Source organism: Anoplopoma fimbria, chromosome 6 (assembly GCF_027596085.1).
Source record: "Anoplopoma fimbria isolate UVic2021 breed Golden Eagle Sablefish chromosome 6, Afim_UVic_2022, whole genome shotgun sequence".
In the NCBI taxonomy this organism is placed as follows: Eukaryota; Metazoa; Chordata; class Actinopteri; order Perciformes; family Anoplopomatidae; genus Anoplopoma; species Anoplopoma fimbria.
Genome location: NC_072454.1, coordinates 26655295 through 26671733, shown reverse-complemented (window position 1 = coordinate 26671733; position 16439 = coordinate 26655295). Strand labels below are relative to the sequence as shown.

Sequence of the window (16439 nt, the reverse complement as noted above, 5' to 3'; positions counted from 1 at the left end):
GAAATAACGACTCCCCAGGCATTGGTGGGGGGAATAAAGTGTTGGGGCGGAAAAAAATGACGCCCTGACTTCACAGCGGTATCAAACATTTGTTTACTGTTGGCCACCACGGCTGAAGTGCAATATGGCAAGGATTTGGCAAGATACACTTAAAATCAATCGAATGCATCATGTTGATAGTGATGAATTATGTAGTGAGACTGCCGCCTGTACTGCTTAGGGTGTCATCACTGGGCATGCTCCTAAATACTAGCACTCGTTAGACTGCAATGGAAAGTAAGGACAGTTTCTCATGTATAAGTAAAGTTTTGAGGTACTAATTCTTTACTTGAGTGTTTTAATTTAATGGTTCTTTAGACTTCCACTCAAAAAAATTCAGATTAAACAATAAGAATTGACTAATGTATAACTAATACAGTTCTATATATTCATTAAAAATTCAGATGAGGTCCATTTTGCATAATCAACCTTTACTTTTCTTCCCTACATATAGTTAATACTTATATTATAATTTGTGGTATTGCTACTTTACATAGTTAGTTATTTAAATAATATAAGTTATTTAACTACTGTTCAGATAACTATGGGCCACAGTCACTCACCATGGCTGTAACAGGGTATGCAGTGCACCTCAGGTAAGCAATGTGGCCAGAAGCTCTTGAAGGAGGATGAGGAATATTTATGGAGTAAGGTCATATAAAAGTAATCAAAAGACAAGAACAGGTTTGTACTGTCGGTGTATTTGGTCTGGTGACACCTCCACCCGAGCCGTGCCGTCTGAAGGACTGCAACCGGAAGCTGTAATCAGCTGATGGAGGAGGAGCCGCAAGCGAGGTGAGCCATCTTCCCCCGGCAGAGTGAGACACGCTGATAGAGTGAGACACGCTAACAGAGCCAGAGTGAGACACGCTAATAGAGTGAGACACGCTAACAGAGCCAGAGTGAGACACGCTGAGAGCCAGCCTGGGTTACGGACACGGGGAGTCATCTGGGAATCCCGGAGTCATCTGGAGACAGAGACGTTTACGAGACGCCGGACAGCCGGTGTCAGTCTGGAGGAAGACATCTGAAGGAAGACATCTGAAGGAAGACATCTGGAGGAAGACATCTGAAGGAAGACATCTGGAGGAAGACATCTGGAGGAAGACATCTGGAGGAAGACATCAGAGCCGACTGAGGAATATATCAGCTCCCAACGTCAGAGAGGAGGTTCCTATACTAATACAAAGAAAGGCAAACATTGAGCTGGTACGGGGATTAATATCGAGATATGCAGCTTATGTAACCTATGCAGGTGAGGAGGTCCAGGTGATATGAACACAAGCATGTAGTTCACAGTACGAAGGCTGTGTCTCGTCACCGGTGAATGTAAACAAACAGCTATTTAAGCTAGCTCAGGTTAGCCGACTGAGAGGGGGGTGGGGGTTAGCTTGCTATTGCTAATGCATATAGCTTAGCTAATACACGGTTTTACCGAAGCAAAGACGAAGGTAAACCGACCCGAACAAACATGTCTTCGGGTCCGTAAACACATCTGACTCCAACAGTGTCGTCTGCATCGGATGACATGTGTCTGTGGTGCCGCGGAGGCTATTAGCATAGTTAGCCTCCAGCTAACGGCGGCTAACTAAACGCTGTGTGCATTAGCAGCCCGGCATTGTAACATGAAACGAGCACACTAAACACCAGAACAAAGGAGTCACTCGGCCTCCACAACGCTACGTCTGTCTGTGTCTTAGACTGTTTAAGTGTTTGTTGTTGTTAAATACTTTGGTTGGGTTTGTGTAACTGTTCCTCTCCCGTCAGCGTAGAGCAGCTGATTGGCTGAAAGCAGCACAACGTCGGGATGAACAACTTCATGACTTCCTAAAGACTTCACATCAACACCAGCCGGCGTTGTGCAGCTCTGGTCTGTCTCAGCCTCACACCAGCAGGGTAGGTGGACGTGTCAGGTTAGCCTCTGTTGTGCTCGGTGTGTGACAGTAACGACTCTGGGCTGGGACTCTGGCCCCTCGTACCATGGAGCTTGTCTGAGGGCCCCGCAGGAAGCCTCTCAGCTGTGTGTGAGGGCCTCTCAGCTGTGTCTGAGGGCCTCTCAGCTGTGTTTGAGGGCCTCTCAGCTGTGTCTGAGGGCCTCTCAGCTGTGTTTCAGGGCCTCTCAGCTGTGTCTGAGGGCCTCTCAGCTGTGTTCTGGGTGCTAGTAGCCTCCCCCCTCCCCCAGTCTTGAGACTCTTGAGTCTTGACTCCCCCCAGTGTTGGACACCGTCCGCCGGTTCTCCCTTGATTTTTTTTTTTTTTTTTCTTTTTTGATCGAAGAAAAAGGAAAAGGCCTGAGAGTCGCAGTCGTCCGGACTCGGAAGCGGTTTAAAAAGTGGATGTAATGGAACTGATGTTCGCCGAGTGGGAGGATGGGGAGAGGTTCTCCTTCGAAGACTCGGACCGGTTCGAGGAAGACTCCCTGTGCTCCTTCATCTCAGAGGCCGAGAGCCTCTGTCAGAACTGGAGGGGATGGAGGAAGCAGTCCGCTGGACCCAACTCCCCGACTGTCAAGATTAAAGGTTGGGGAAACTCACTTGCACACACACATTTTTCATTCATTTTAAATACTTTGAAATGTCGCGTGGATTTCTGTAAAGAGTGTAAAAAGGCTTTGATGAAGTTTATTACAACAGGGCAAAAGTACATGATCAGTATGACCTGTTGCTGGAACACCTATGGTATCTTATTATGAAATGTTTATTCATATTTTTTGATGTACAGATCAATTAGAATGTTAGTACTATTCCAATCACTGCTGCCTTAGCTGACATTATTGCAGCTCAGTAAAAAAAATAATAAAAAAAGTCCATGTATCACTGCATGTGTTTCAAAGCAGGACTGATATGTTAAGTCACGTTCGGAATCAGTCAGCACACAGTTCATCATGTGTGTGCTGATGCCTCCCAGCAACCTCCTCTCTAAGGTTGTTCTCCAGAGACCCCTATGTGTTCCTGTTTACCAGAACCCATCAACAGACAGACAGCCATGTGTTGTAGGACTGCTTTTACATGTGACTGTTTACACATGCATGCCCATGATATCTGCCCCACTGCGCTGCGTCCACGTGGAGCTTTGGTTGTGCACGTCCTTTAGAAATCAACACTCTGTGTTGACCAGGCAGTGACAAAAATGGCGTACGTTTTGAAGACCAGCAAATATACCAGGTCCGCAATTACCCATATTTGTACAATGTGTCGTTGTCGTTGCACAGTGAAAAATATGGTTGTCAAAGTAGAGACAGATCAGAACTATTTTAGAAATCAGCGATTTAGGAGCCTCGCATATCATCTTTGATGGCGCCACTATTGCTTTTTCTGCAATGACCTCAGAATTAACAATATAGTAACCTTTTCCAGTGTCAATTTTATTATTGTTTAGTTCTCTTGTGCGCCCTCAAGTAGAATACTCCACTAACACGCATAGAACATAGGCAGGTTCATGAACAATAACGTTCACAACGCAGCTGATGGACTACGCCAATGCGCGGATAAAAAGCAAGTAAATCTCCAGCTTTAGCCTGAGCAAATAAAGCCTCCAAACATGACAAAAGTAACAATGCATGCAAGTAAGAAGATCACTGGCCTTAGCTATCGGAGTAAAATCAGTCAGAATAAAAATGTCTCTTGGATATGCCTCAGTCGAAAGAAAAACGGATTCAGTTCCATTTGAAAAACTTTCATAAATGAAAATTTGTCTTGTTAACTTTTTTCTTACTTATGTTCGTTGCTCACCTACATGATTTTTAGTAGTTTCCAAAAGCTTCCAAATCAGGATGTTTGCTGCAAATGGTTTTCCCGCCTTCATTTCATAAGAAGGGCTAAGAGAGAGTTTCTTTGGTAGGACACAACACACAGCAGCACTCTAACCACAACAGTACCAGTATGCTCGAAGCAGCTTCTTCTTTGTCAGAGGTTTTGCTCTTTTCCAAGAGCTGGGTATAGTCTTTGGTGGTTAGTAGCTGTCATAGTAGAACTAATATTTTCTACTGACTGAGACTATAAAAGGAAACTTTAAACAATTTTTTTTATTAAGAAAGCCAGTAGGGGTGGGGGAAAAATCGATTCAGTATAGTATGGCGATATTTTGTTTGGTGATCTTGTATCGATTCATGAACTCCAAGTAATATTCTTTTTTTTATATAAACTATTCATTATGCAATGAGGGATTTGGCCATAAGTGCGGTTATATAAGTCATTACTGTTTCATTACCATAACAATTGCAGTAGCAAAGTTATCAATGGGGTCCTGATTCTTGCGTTGGTACATGTTGTTTGTGTGTGCGGTGAAACCTACTCTTGTGCAGGTCCTGTAACACGTGTGTTTGCGCTGGTTTGTTTTGTGTCTTTGAGAGAGTCTTGCTTGTCACCTGAAGCGGTGCTTTAACTTTTTATATGGAATCAACGCATTTTGGATATAGAAAATCCCCAGGGAGTCATGTGATCAGAGTATTAATTACACAGTTTAACCATCATAGTGTGAAATCAATATGCCAATCATTATCGGCCTAGATTCAGTAAAAATATTCGATCTGTAGATCAGCATTGATGCTTTCCAGTAGCTGTTCTGATAATGATACATGTGAACAACAAATATGTGTTGAAATCGACAGGAGAGCTAGTAGCGTTGGTTACTCTGACAACTGTTTTTATAAAGTGCGGCGCAGAGCTGTAAGGAGGTTTCATTGAGTTGCACTGTGGTGCGTTCGAGCTCCATTCAGAAAGATTTGTATTGGACCAAAGTAAATTATCATGTTGTGTTCAATTGTAATCTTGTAAAATGTAGTTTTGGTGAGCAACTATAAATCCAGTTGTTTGACGGAGATGTTTTCACAGCAACATAAATAGATATTAGAGATGAATGATGACCTGTTTAACTTACAAACACTAGCTATGAGCACTTTATAATACACCGTTAAAATGACTTAAGTAAAGATCATTTATCAATAAAAATACTCTGGTGATTCCCACCAAGCCAGACAGCCAATTGTTTCAAACCAGGGCTTGAAACACTACTCTATGTCCATGCTCATAAAAGATGATTTCTACTGCAACATTTGATGCATATGTCCTTCTTATTTGTCACTTCAGCTGCATCACACCGATGGAAATCAGTCATCCACCAATTCAACATTTTGAGGAAATCCTCAACGTGTAATGTAACTTTAGCAGACATTCCCTTTTTAATTTTCTTAAAGCTCTATAGTAAAATAACATGAGGTTATTACATGGTCAGTGTAGACCGTGTCATTATTCATTCATCTCACGATAAATGCTTGAGAGTTGGCAAGCCTGCACAACATGTTTTCTGTTCTGTGCACAGATGCATGTAGAGCTGAAAAGTCCATACACAGATACCTTTTTTTATGCACTTCCAAGCCTATGCATGTGGTATTTTGAGCCCTGCAAACTCATTCTGTGCAACCAAACATGGTTCAAACCCCCTGAACTTCATTTTAAATATGAGTAAAGATCCCAGAGTTTCCAAAGGTACAAAATATGTCTGGCTGAGTTTTTTAAGAAATATGTCTGAAATGATGCCAGGCACAAAGGGCTCAACGGTGGAATAGTTGTTAAAATATGGCAGCCTATTCAAAGCGCCAAAGTCCCTGAAAAACTGTTCTTGCTGCCTACTTCAGTGCTCATAGCTCATATGCATTAGTGTGTCTGCCTTAAAAGATGAATTGCCTGAAAATAACACTTACACTATATTGATCCAGAGAGAGAGAGAGAGAGAGAGAGAGAGAGAGAGAGAGAGAGAGAGAGAGAGAGAGAGAGAGAGAGAGAGAGAGAGAGAGAGAGAGAGAGAGAGAGAGAGAGAGAGAGAGAGAGAGAGAGAGAGAGAGAGAGAGAGAGAGAGAGAGAGAGAGAGAGAGAGAGAGAGAGAGAGAGAGAGAGAGAGAGAGACTTCTGAATAATAAGTATAGACCTTCATTGATTTTGAAATAGCCGTGTTGCTGGGGGACTGTGGCTCAGTAGTAGAGCTCCTTTCCTTGGCCATGACACTTAAGTCACTCCTGTAGTCTGTGCCAGCGGTGTATGAAGGCGTGTGAATGTTAGTTAGTTCTGATGGGCGGGTGGCACCATGCATGGTAGCCCCTGTCATCAGTGTATGAATGACATGTCGTGTGAAAGTGCATTGAGTGGTCCGAAGACCAAAAAAGAAAATGAAACTTTATCATTTTGGTAATGAATGTTTATAGTAAAATGTTCCAGGGTGTCGGGTCACCTGCAGTTCTGATTATGAACACTGCTCCAAAAAGTGTTGCACGGCACTTTGATGTTCCCGAGGCTTGCAGACATTTAGGAATTCCCATATGGACACCTGCTCCATGCCTTGCATAAGTAACTGTCACCATCAGAGCCGCCATGGTCACTGAGCGTTATCCTTTAAAGCTGTTCCTAATACTACATTCAGACAGACTCGGGCTACATCCACACTACTACGCTCAGTTTAAACATGCATACCTTTTGCTATGTTTTTGCCTAGCGTCTACACTATTCCGGCTTGCAGGACCCCTTAAATGGAGACTTTTGAAAACTCTTGATTGTTGTCAATAATAGCCACTGTGGTTCGGTTTAATTCTACATTTTATAATTCTACAACTGAAGACATGCAACATTTCTTGACCCATAATCTAGTAAAACTTTGATTGTAATTATTCATTTTCAAAGTAAATTTGATGTGTGGGAGGAAGAAATACTTTTATTATTGGTACAAGGAGTACAATGATACTCTTAATAGTACTGTTGTATTTTCTATTACTAAGCAACCAATTTACTTATTGTTTACACCGGCACCCGCATGCACAGTGTACATGAATGGTCATGTGATATTTGTTTCAGGCATGTTAGTATGGTTCTGCCATGGGAAGCCAATGTGGAAGTGCCTTAGAACTTGCATTGTCTCTACTGAACTTGGGAAATTCAATAGTTACAGAATATAAAAGTAGCTAAAGCAGAAAATCCCATTCTAACAGTGTTGAAGTATTCTTCCTTCACGATAATCTATCCTGTGTGAACTCAAAAATCATGAAGTCTACGTGTGAGCATGTCCAAGCCGCTTCTGCCGAGTGAAGCAGATGAGGATGTGTCTTTAAACCTGCATTCTCTCTATTGTCCATCAGGGGGCGACTCCTCTGGTTGTATCGAAGTCTATGATAAAATGACTCTACTTCTCTCTTGATTTTTTTCCTCAGTAAACATTGTAAACATGAGTTTATGGTCTCAATCTCTAGTTTCAAGTCTTCTTCAATACAACTCGATGTTCATTTAGTAAATGATGGTCCATTTAGAGTCAAATAGCCCATAAAGCAGGGTATGCTTTAGGGCGGGGCTACACTGTGATTGACAGGTTGCTGACCCTATCTGAGCCATATATGGGGTCTCTAGGTAACTTCTCTCTGTACAAATAAAGTAACTTCCGTCCATGGTTTGCAAAAATAACCTCTATTGTATGATCAGTAAACCAGGGAGAATGCATATGTACGGACGGAGAGATGAAACTTTACTTTTATCTGCTGATTATCCAGATGTAATTCTTGAAGTGAAGTTCATGACCTACACTGCTGACTGAAGGATAACAGTGTGAGGGAGGGTCCAGTAGACTGGAGTCATACACACATCTGCAGTCTGAAAGCAGTATATGTTGACATGCAGGCTTGAGGTTTACCCAAACTACAGTAAGTTTCTGTTGTACAAAAGAGTAGATAAGGGAGAATAGTCTCAGCCCATGCAATGTTTTTAATTCTTAAAAAGGAAAGGGAGCATAACATTTGCAACATAGAGACAGAGCACGTTGCATCTTAGTCTGAAAACCACGGCCATCAGAGGGGAAAACATGTCCATGGATTGTTTTAGCACTCTGTGTCTACTAAGGATGACAACCAGTTGATCACTAAAATGATGATGGAATTGGACAAGTTAGCTGTTAGCGAGCTAATGTTAGCCATGTGTTAGTGAGTTTCTGTGGTTAGGTGAGGCGCCTGCAGACATAATACGGCATAGCTTTTTGATGTATTCACATTCTGTTTTAACACAAGAAACTGTCAGAATTCAAGCATTACTTACAGAAATATAGATAGCTTAGCATAGTGTCATGATCCCACAGCCCCCCCATTCTTCCTGCTGTATCCTCACATCTTATTGGCTGTATCCTCTGGGTTCCCCTGGCTTCTTTACCCCGTTGGTAGTGCGTCCCACCACACAGCAGCTTTAAGCATTTTTTTCTGGTTTGCTAGATGAAAGTAACAAGGAGGCACTTTCACACAAAACAAAGTCAATGGAGAGCGATGAACTGTTTTCTTCCCCCGGTGTGGGCAGAACTCAATTGCTCTCTGTATTTATAAGAGGGGCAGGTGTGTGCAGAGCATGTTGACCATCTGCCTGGCAGCTGAAAAAACGGTTGGGGGAGGGGAACGGTAACCAGTATGGTATGGGCAGGTAAATGCTGTGGGTTTTCATCAGGTTATTTGTCGTTATTTGACTGAGGAAAAAGGTTAACTTCCTTCCCACAACTGAAATTAAAGCTGTACATACAACTGTGTGCAAGTGCAACTTAACAAAGTGTGAAGGGTCATACGTTGTTCATACTCTTGAATCATGCAGTTCCATATTTCTATGGGCCAATCAGAACTTTGAGCTTGTCTGTTACGAAACGTTCCCTTGAAGGCATGCTGTGTCTGTGTTTACCATGATATATGTTTTAAAATACCCTTTTAAAGCGCTCTACTAAATAAATGTACAATTGTTATTATTACTATTTGTTTTTGGTACCAGCCTATGGCGCACCATAGATGAGCGTCAGCGTACTAATGAAGTGTACCCTGTGGAGATAGATGGACAGGAAGTGAATGAGGAAGGCAGTGAGACGCTTAGTGAACCTGTGAACAGAGTGCATGAGTCCTCGGCTAGGAGCAGCTGTCGTAGTGGCTTCCCTCTGTGCTCGCAGCTGATTGGTGGACAGCTTGCGGTTATTCATCTGCATCAGGCAGTGTAGGCTGGCAACATGATAACTACCCTGCCATCCAGTCGACCCCTCTCTTCAGGTTTTACCCGGCGTTTCACTTGACCCTGGCAAGAGGTCAATCCCATTGTTGGTCCAAGTACTGCGTTGAAAGCATAGGCTGTATATGAGAAGTGGACGTAGTCATCATGGCTTCACCCATTGGTTTTTAGACTGCCGTTATGAAGCCTTGAGATTAAAGCCATAAGCATATGTTTACAATGTTTACTGAGGGAATAAATCAAGTGAGAAGTAGAGTCATTTTCTCAAAGACTTCTGTTTGCAACCGGAGGAGTTGCCCCCTGCTGGTCAGAAGAGAGAATGCACGGTTAAGACACTTCCTCGTCAGCTTCACTTGGCAGAACCAGAGGTTGCCGCCTGGTTGAAAGGGAGGGGGGGGAAACAAAAACATTGGCTTGGACACGCTCACACGTAGACTCTTGAGTTCACACAGGATAGATTATCGTGAAGCAAATGCTTCAATATTGTTACAATGTGAATTTCTGCTTCTGCTACTTTTATATTCTGTAACTAATGAATTTGACAAGTTCATACCATTGAAGGAATCGCTATTTCCATCATGAGGTTGCAAAGCTGCGGCCTGTTTTTTCATCTAATGCACCCGGAGCGAGCATCTGTTTTTAAACTGAGGAGTGTGGGAGTAAATCAGCCAAGCCATAGTGTGACAAAATGCACACACACAACACATGAGTGATGCTGAGAGTCTGCTTGTCTTGATGGGCTCCCCATGCCCTGTAACCATGAGACCCTGAGCCTTTACAGCCAGGATGGCGATATGTGAATAGAGTGCTCTCCTCCATATAAGGTAAAGCAGCACCAGTAGTGGCTTGGAAGTGAAGGCTGTAATCTGAGACCCTTCACTTTTCCTTCTCAGCAGAAGACCACTGTGCTCTCAGTAAGACTCCTGTCGCTGTGGGTATGCTGCCCATTCTTCAGTAGACACGCTATTTTATTTTATTTTTTTCACACTTTTTTTTTTACCTTTTTAAAAAAATATTCTATATTCATTACTCCAACTATAGTGACATTTTGGATACAAAGAACAACATACTGATCATTGTGCTGTTCTTGGGGCCTTGCTAGAACGGGACTAGTCAGTCTTAGCTTTAAGTCAGAATAGATCCGGTGACATCTGTGATTGACAAAGTTCTACACAGGCTTTTTCTAGTTTGTTGCAGTTATCCTGCATTCACACGGAATCAGGCGGATGGTCAACACCCTCTCAGGACGGAGAAGGTGTTACAAAAAATGTAATAAAATATATTAAATGCAATTATTTTGTGTCCACTGTTTTAAGATACAAATTAAATTGGCTCTCAACATGGCGACTCCTAAGCCGGCAGCTCATAGCCATGGATGTATGAGGAGAACTGGACGCGTGTTGGAGGCGGCGCTCCGGTCATTATTATGAAAGTTTCTAAGAGGGGTGACATCCAAGTATAAATATCTGATGAAAGTTCCCGGATCCTCCTCATTATTGTGCCCATAAAGCAAGAACACTGTTGTGCATTTTACAACTCTCAGAACCTAATGATTTAAATAAGGGCTATTTCAGTGTTTTTACTGAGAAAATGATTCACCTACAGACTCTTTTAGCAATGCAAGTCTTTTAGGAAAAGTCTTTGTGGGCCCAATGTTGTCATGTGATGGACCAGGAAGTTGTACTCCCACCGTTCCACCGGCCTTCAAATTTACTCCAAAGCCTGGAACTTTTCCTGGGGACTTGCTCATAGCTAACGCTAGCAGTGCTAACAGTACAAACTACCATGCTGAGAGAGCTAACGGTGTTAACCTGAGGGATGCTATGCTTCCAGGACAAAACCGTATATCAATAATAATCTCTACAAAAACACTAGGTTCCTGACACTGATGTGTTTTTGCATTAACACATTTTTTTAACAAAATTAATCCAGATTCATAATGGATCCGAAGACAGTTGTTCCCGATCTTAATAATCCTGTTAAAATAATGTGTTTCTATTTTTATTATTATTATTATTATTATTATTATTATTATTATTTGCTCAGGCTTCTTCTCTTTTCTGTGTCGCTTAAAAAAAATACCTGCACTAATACACATACACAGATATGCTCTGCTTTAGAAACAATAACAGCTTTACATTTATAATAAAATAATATTTTACCCATTGATTTATTTGGTTTCTGTTTTTTTGCGTTTCGTCTTATGCTTTGTTTTGTTTCATCTATACTCCTGTGTCGATCTATTTCTTTGTCTTGTTTGTCACTACCCCTGTTACGCTTGTGCACCAATGAAACAACAGTTAAGCTAGTAAGCTCATTTTCCAGTGGCTGGCTACAAGCCACGTGAAGACACAAGCCAGCGTTCTTCAGGCCATAGTTCCTGACAGCCATGGCTTGTAATTCATTACTTGGTTAAAATATACTGTCACATTTGGATTCTTATTCTCTCAAAGACGTTTCAGAGGATGTATGGTCATGAAAATGTGCCTAAAAGTCATGGAAATGTATCGCTGAAAATGTGTCGGAATCATTCAACTTACAGCTCGCAATAATGTGATACTAGAGTGAAGATCAGTGAACATCGGTGCATACACTACCTGAAGTCTTTCTTCTCATCTTCCTCTCTTCTGCGGTCTTCCTCAGACGGTCAGGTGATTCCACTGGTGGAGTTGTCAGCGAAGCAGGTAGCGTTCCACATCCCGTTTGAGGTGGTGGAAAAGGTCTACCCACCTGTCCCAGAACAGCTCCAGCTCCGCATCGCCTACTGGAGCTTCCCCGAGAACGAGGAGGACATCAGGTGAGAACACCAATGACCTGGATTTGTTTCTTCACCTTTTTGTTAGGGATGTGCCGATTGACAATCATGTCCAATGTTTACATCCAAGTATCATTTTCTGATGCCCTGCTAGATGTGACATGTTTTTTCCCCATTTACTAAGAGAAGGGAGCTCTCTGAAGATGTTTTAGTAAATTGTTTAAAACACAGTGTGATCGTTGATTAAAAGAAAATTCACACACACTGACTCAACAGCCACAAAATTGGGGTTGGAGTCAATCAACAATGCTGTTTATTATAGCCGTGCACATGCATGTGATGTCATTATATCTGTACCAGTGCAGAGCACTTGTTGAATGTTTGGCCTGTGGTGTTGCTGCTTGCAGCTTGCTTAACCACGCATACACAAAACTTCACACTCATCACTGCTCTTCTCCTCAGCAACACATCTGACATGACAGAGATCAGTCACATACAAGTCAGGGCTCCTCACGGTCAGGAACACCAGTGAAATACACTAACAGTAAAACCACCATGGCCAGATTTTTACTGTTAATTAACCTGAACCTGTGGCCCCAACTAAAAGGGCCCCAAACTGTTATAGATTTATTGTGTTGTTTACTTTAATATGTTACTATTCTATCTCTTTGTACCGCAAAATAATGCAATATTAAAAGGCCCCTAGAGCACTTATATGCAACTCAACTGTGTATTGCTGTATACTTGTACTTCAACTGTTTATGTGGCAGAGTCACATTTGACACTCAAAATTATAAAAACTTAAATTAAAGCTGCAAGCAGCGATGAACGGGCCCTCGGCTCTTGTGCACATCGGGGGGACTGGAGGGATACCTGTTGACTCTGCTGAGCTTTTCTGTGAGCATCCAGCACTGCACGTTGGAATTCCATGTTATTTCGTGTGCCAAATGTATTTTCACTATGTGGCCCTACAGAACACACAAACTAGGTATAAATCATGTTAATGTATATCATGTGTAATCACGCCTCGTCAATTTCCTGTAAATTGGGTGATCTTTGTCACATAATGCTGACTTCCTGTTGTCAGTAGGTGGCGTTATGACTATAACTCACCATGGGTGTGTAGGTGTTTTTAGGCCTGGACTCTTATCCAGCATGTGAAAATGTTTCATACATGTAAAAGGTTTAAAACGGTGTATTATCACACGACTTAGGACAGCATTGTTCATGGTTTGATGTGGCGCCAAGTTTCAGTAAACCAATGGCGTCAAAAATGTGTTCAACGGCTAACGATTTAAATAATTAGTACCTTGAACATGAGTGCAAAGTTTCATGAGTTTCTGTGCATCCAAAAGTCCTCAACCACATGTTTGTAAAAATGAAAGTAAATGCACAAAATCCCACATGGCTGACTTCCTGCCAGGCAAACACATTAAAGAAGAGCCTTGCTTTTCCTTCGGTGCTTTGTTCAGCAGCGCTGTATCCATCCAATGTTCAAGTTTTGTGTTGAACGTCGAGCCTTTTATTTATTTTGTTTGCTATGAGTTTATTGGTTGTTTTAATCACGGGTGCTCCAGTCAATTGGCCACTGAGGGTTAACAGCCAATATATTTCCAATAGTTTGATCGGTGGTCTCTATAAAGGTAGATAAGAAGAATTCTTCATTCTGAATTGAAACCTTCACAATACTCACTTTCTTTCTGGCCTGCTCTTTAATTCCCCTGAGAGCGCCACAGACACCAACCTGTTACTGCTGATGGCTTACGATATAAAAAACCCATTTAGATTGTACACTGCTTTTTTCTGATTAAAAACAGTTCAGAGAGTTAGATGTTAAAGCTAGGGTTGGTAATCTGGAGAAACTAGCAAGAGTTTGCTAGATTTAAAAAAAATGTTCCATTAAAAGTAGCTAGCAGCACTAGCTCTAAAACATGCCAAATCTATCAGGAAGGTCTCCAAGTAGTCTACACTGACACCCTGCCCCTTCAGTCCTCCAGAGACTCCCCTTAAATGATCATTATGAACGGAAACAACCAACATGGCTGCTGTTAGTACTCACAGCTGTTAAGATAGACGCTGGTGACGAGGTAGGAGGTCAGGGGCAGAATACACACAAGAAGTTAGACAGGTAGACAGGTAGGTAGACATGTAAGTATACATGTAGGTAGACATGTAAGTAGACATGTAGGTAGGTAGACATGTAGGTAGACAGACATGTAAGTAGACATGTAGGTAGGTAGACATGTAAGTAGACATGTAGGTAGGTAGACATGTAGGTAGGTAGACATGTAGGTAGACAGACATGTAAGTAGACATGTAGGTAGGTAGACATGTAGGTAGGTAGACATGTAGGTAGACAGACATGTAAGTAGACATGTAGGTAGGTAGACATGTAAGTAGACAGACATGTAAGTAGACATGTAGGTAGACAGACATGTAAGTAGACATGTAGGTAGACAGACATGTAAGTAGACATGTAGGTAGGTAGACATGTAAGTAGACATGTAGGTAGGTAGACATGTAGGTAGGTAGACAGGTAGGTAGGTAGACAGGTGGGTAGACATGTAAGTAGACATGTAGGTAGATAGACATGTAGGTAGGGAGATAGGTAGACATGTAGGAAGATAGACAGACAGGTAGGTAGACATGTAAGTAGACATGTAGACAGGTAGGTAGACATACAGGCAGGTAGACAGGAAGGTAGTACTCTTATTACACCGGATTTTGCCTTTCAGTGAGATAAGTAAACAACGAGCTGTGGGAACCCAACCTTCACTTTGCATGTTGTTTTTCACGCACACTGTGAAAAACCCAGACACATAGACTCAGTTCTAGACGTCCCCATAGGAAATGATTGTCCACAGCTACTCTAGCTTTGAAATGCTCTGAATAAAAGAGTCTCAGGAAAATACAGGTAGAATCTCTGGGGAGGAAGTTGACATTTTTAGATAGTGAGAATGTCCTGAAGGACACACAGCAAGGAGGACTTTACACAGCACCAACTAACAAGGGGAAGCACAACAACGCTACCCAGCATCCATGTTAACACTCTGGTTTCATCTAATGTCTTTAAGGAAAAAGTTATCCAGAAATGAATGTTGATTGACCTGACCTATCCCAGAGCAGAATGGATTTAAATAACAGACGCATGATGGATAAACAGGACTCACCAGTGTGGATATGCTTAGTCTTTGTGGTTCAATTAATCAGTGGGTTCTCTTGATCTTCATTGTCTCTCTCTCTCTCTCTGTCCTCCTTCTGCTGCAGGTTATATTCCTGCCTGGCTAACGGGAGTCCGGATGAATTCCAACGTGGAGAGCAGCTGTACAGGATCAGAGCTGTCAAAGACCCCCTGCAGATCGGTGGGTTGAGGTGTCACTTTGACCATACTTGGGCCCCGTTCAGACCTGACATAGATATGTGTCTTGGTTGATCACAAGTACGTCGGTTCACACCTGGCAAAAGAACGTGTCTCCACTGACCGCTTGTGAACTAGATCTCACCTCCCAGCTCTATATGCCAAAAAGCACATTAGCCTGATTAACTTATGGCTAAAACAGCAGACTTTGCAACGTGACCTTACAGGAATGTCCGTCACAATAGCCTACATGTTTGTGAATTAAGGTATATTTTAAGAACCTAAAAATATAGGGTCATGCTGCATTCATCCAGCAATGCACTTCAAGTGCCTAGTCTAGTAGTCTGTGTAGAAATTTCTTATAGACAACATTTAAATATGTTGCTATAGTCTATAAAGAAAATACAAAGAAGCTATGCATTAATAAGCACAGAGCGCCTGGCGTTTACTCACTGAGTCTTCCTGTCTAGTGTACCTCATTGGGACCTCATTGTGTCTCAGGTACATTCACACCTGTATTCAGAGCAGTCTACTTGTTAATGCTAAGTCTGAACATATGTTAAACCATAACTATATACAGTATAGTTTTCCCAGTATGGAGTACCAACCATTAGATTTAAGCTTATAACAATGACTCTCTTTATTTATTTATTTTACTCTATTGACTTCCACTGTATCAATACATTTGTACATTACAAATTCAGTAATAGAATACTTACTAAATATTTCCAGTTGAGCGAGTTCAATAAAATACAGTGAAGCTAAGATAGTTTTTATGTCTTTGTCAACCCATTCCTTCCTTAATTCTGTGTTTGTATGTCTCTCTGTGACCGTCTCTCTTTGACCAGGTTTCCATCTCAGTGCTACCGTGGTGACCAGTCAGTCCGGTCAGTCCAAAGGGGCCTACAATGTGGCGGTCATGTTTGATCGCTGCCGCATCACTTCCTGCAGCTGCACCTGTGGCGCCGGGGCTAAATGGTGCGCCCACGTGGTGGCTCTCTGCCTCTTCAGGATCCACAATGTGAGTTTCTGTCCACACAGACAAATTCTATTAAATCTGGTCAGTGTTGTCATCGAATGAAAAACCAAACAAAAGTGTTACTAGACCACAGGATGTATCAGGGCCCAGCAGCAGCAGCAGCATCAGATGAGAAGGAAGTGAGCAGTGTCGTCAGTCTCAACACAGAATGAACTGAAATGAATGAATGAACACACACTGTTGTTTTCAGAGGAAAATGCCATAACAGTTCTTAAATGCTGATGTTTTCTATTTAATATTTTATCT

At 42.0% G+C, this 16439-nt stretch overlaps 1 protein-coding gene across 1 annotated transcript in view; it reads left to right on the top strand.

Moving 5' to 3' along the window:
- Window positions 1-742: 742 nt before the first annotated feature.
- Window positions 743-16439, top strand: part of zswim8 (zinc finger, SWIM-type containing 8) — a 34531-nt gene continuing 18834 nt past the window's right edge. Inside the window, 6 exon segments of the mRNA XM_054599837.1 lie at window positions 743-1248; window positions 1807-1935; window positions 2317-2558; window positions 11685-11838; window positions 15064-15158; window positions 16003-16175. Of these exon segments, the coding sequence (XP_054455812.1) occupies window positions 2381-2558; window positions 11685-11838; window positions 15064-15158; window positions 16003-16175 (600 nt within the window). The 5' untranslated portion in view covers window positions 743-1248; window positions 1807-1935; window positions 2317-2380.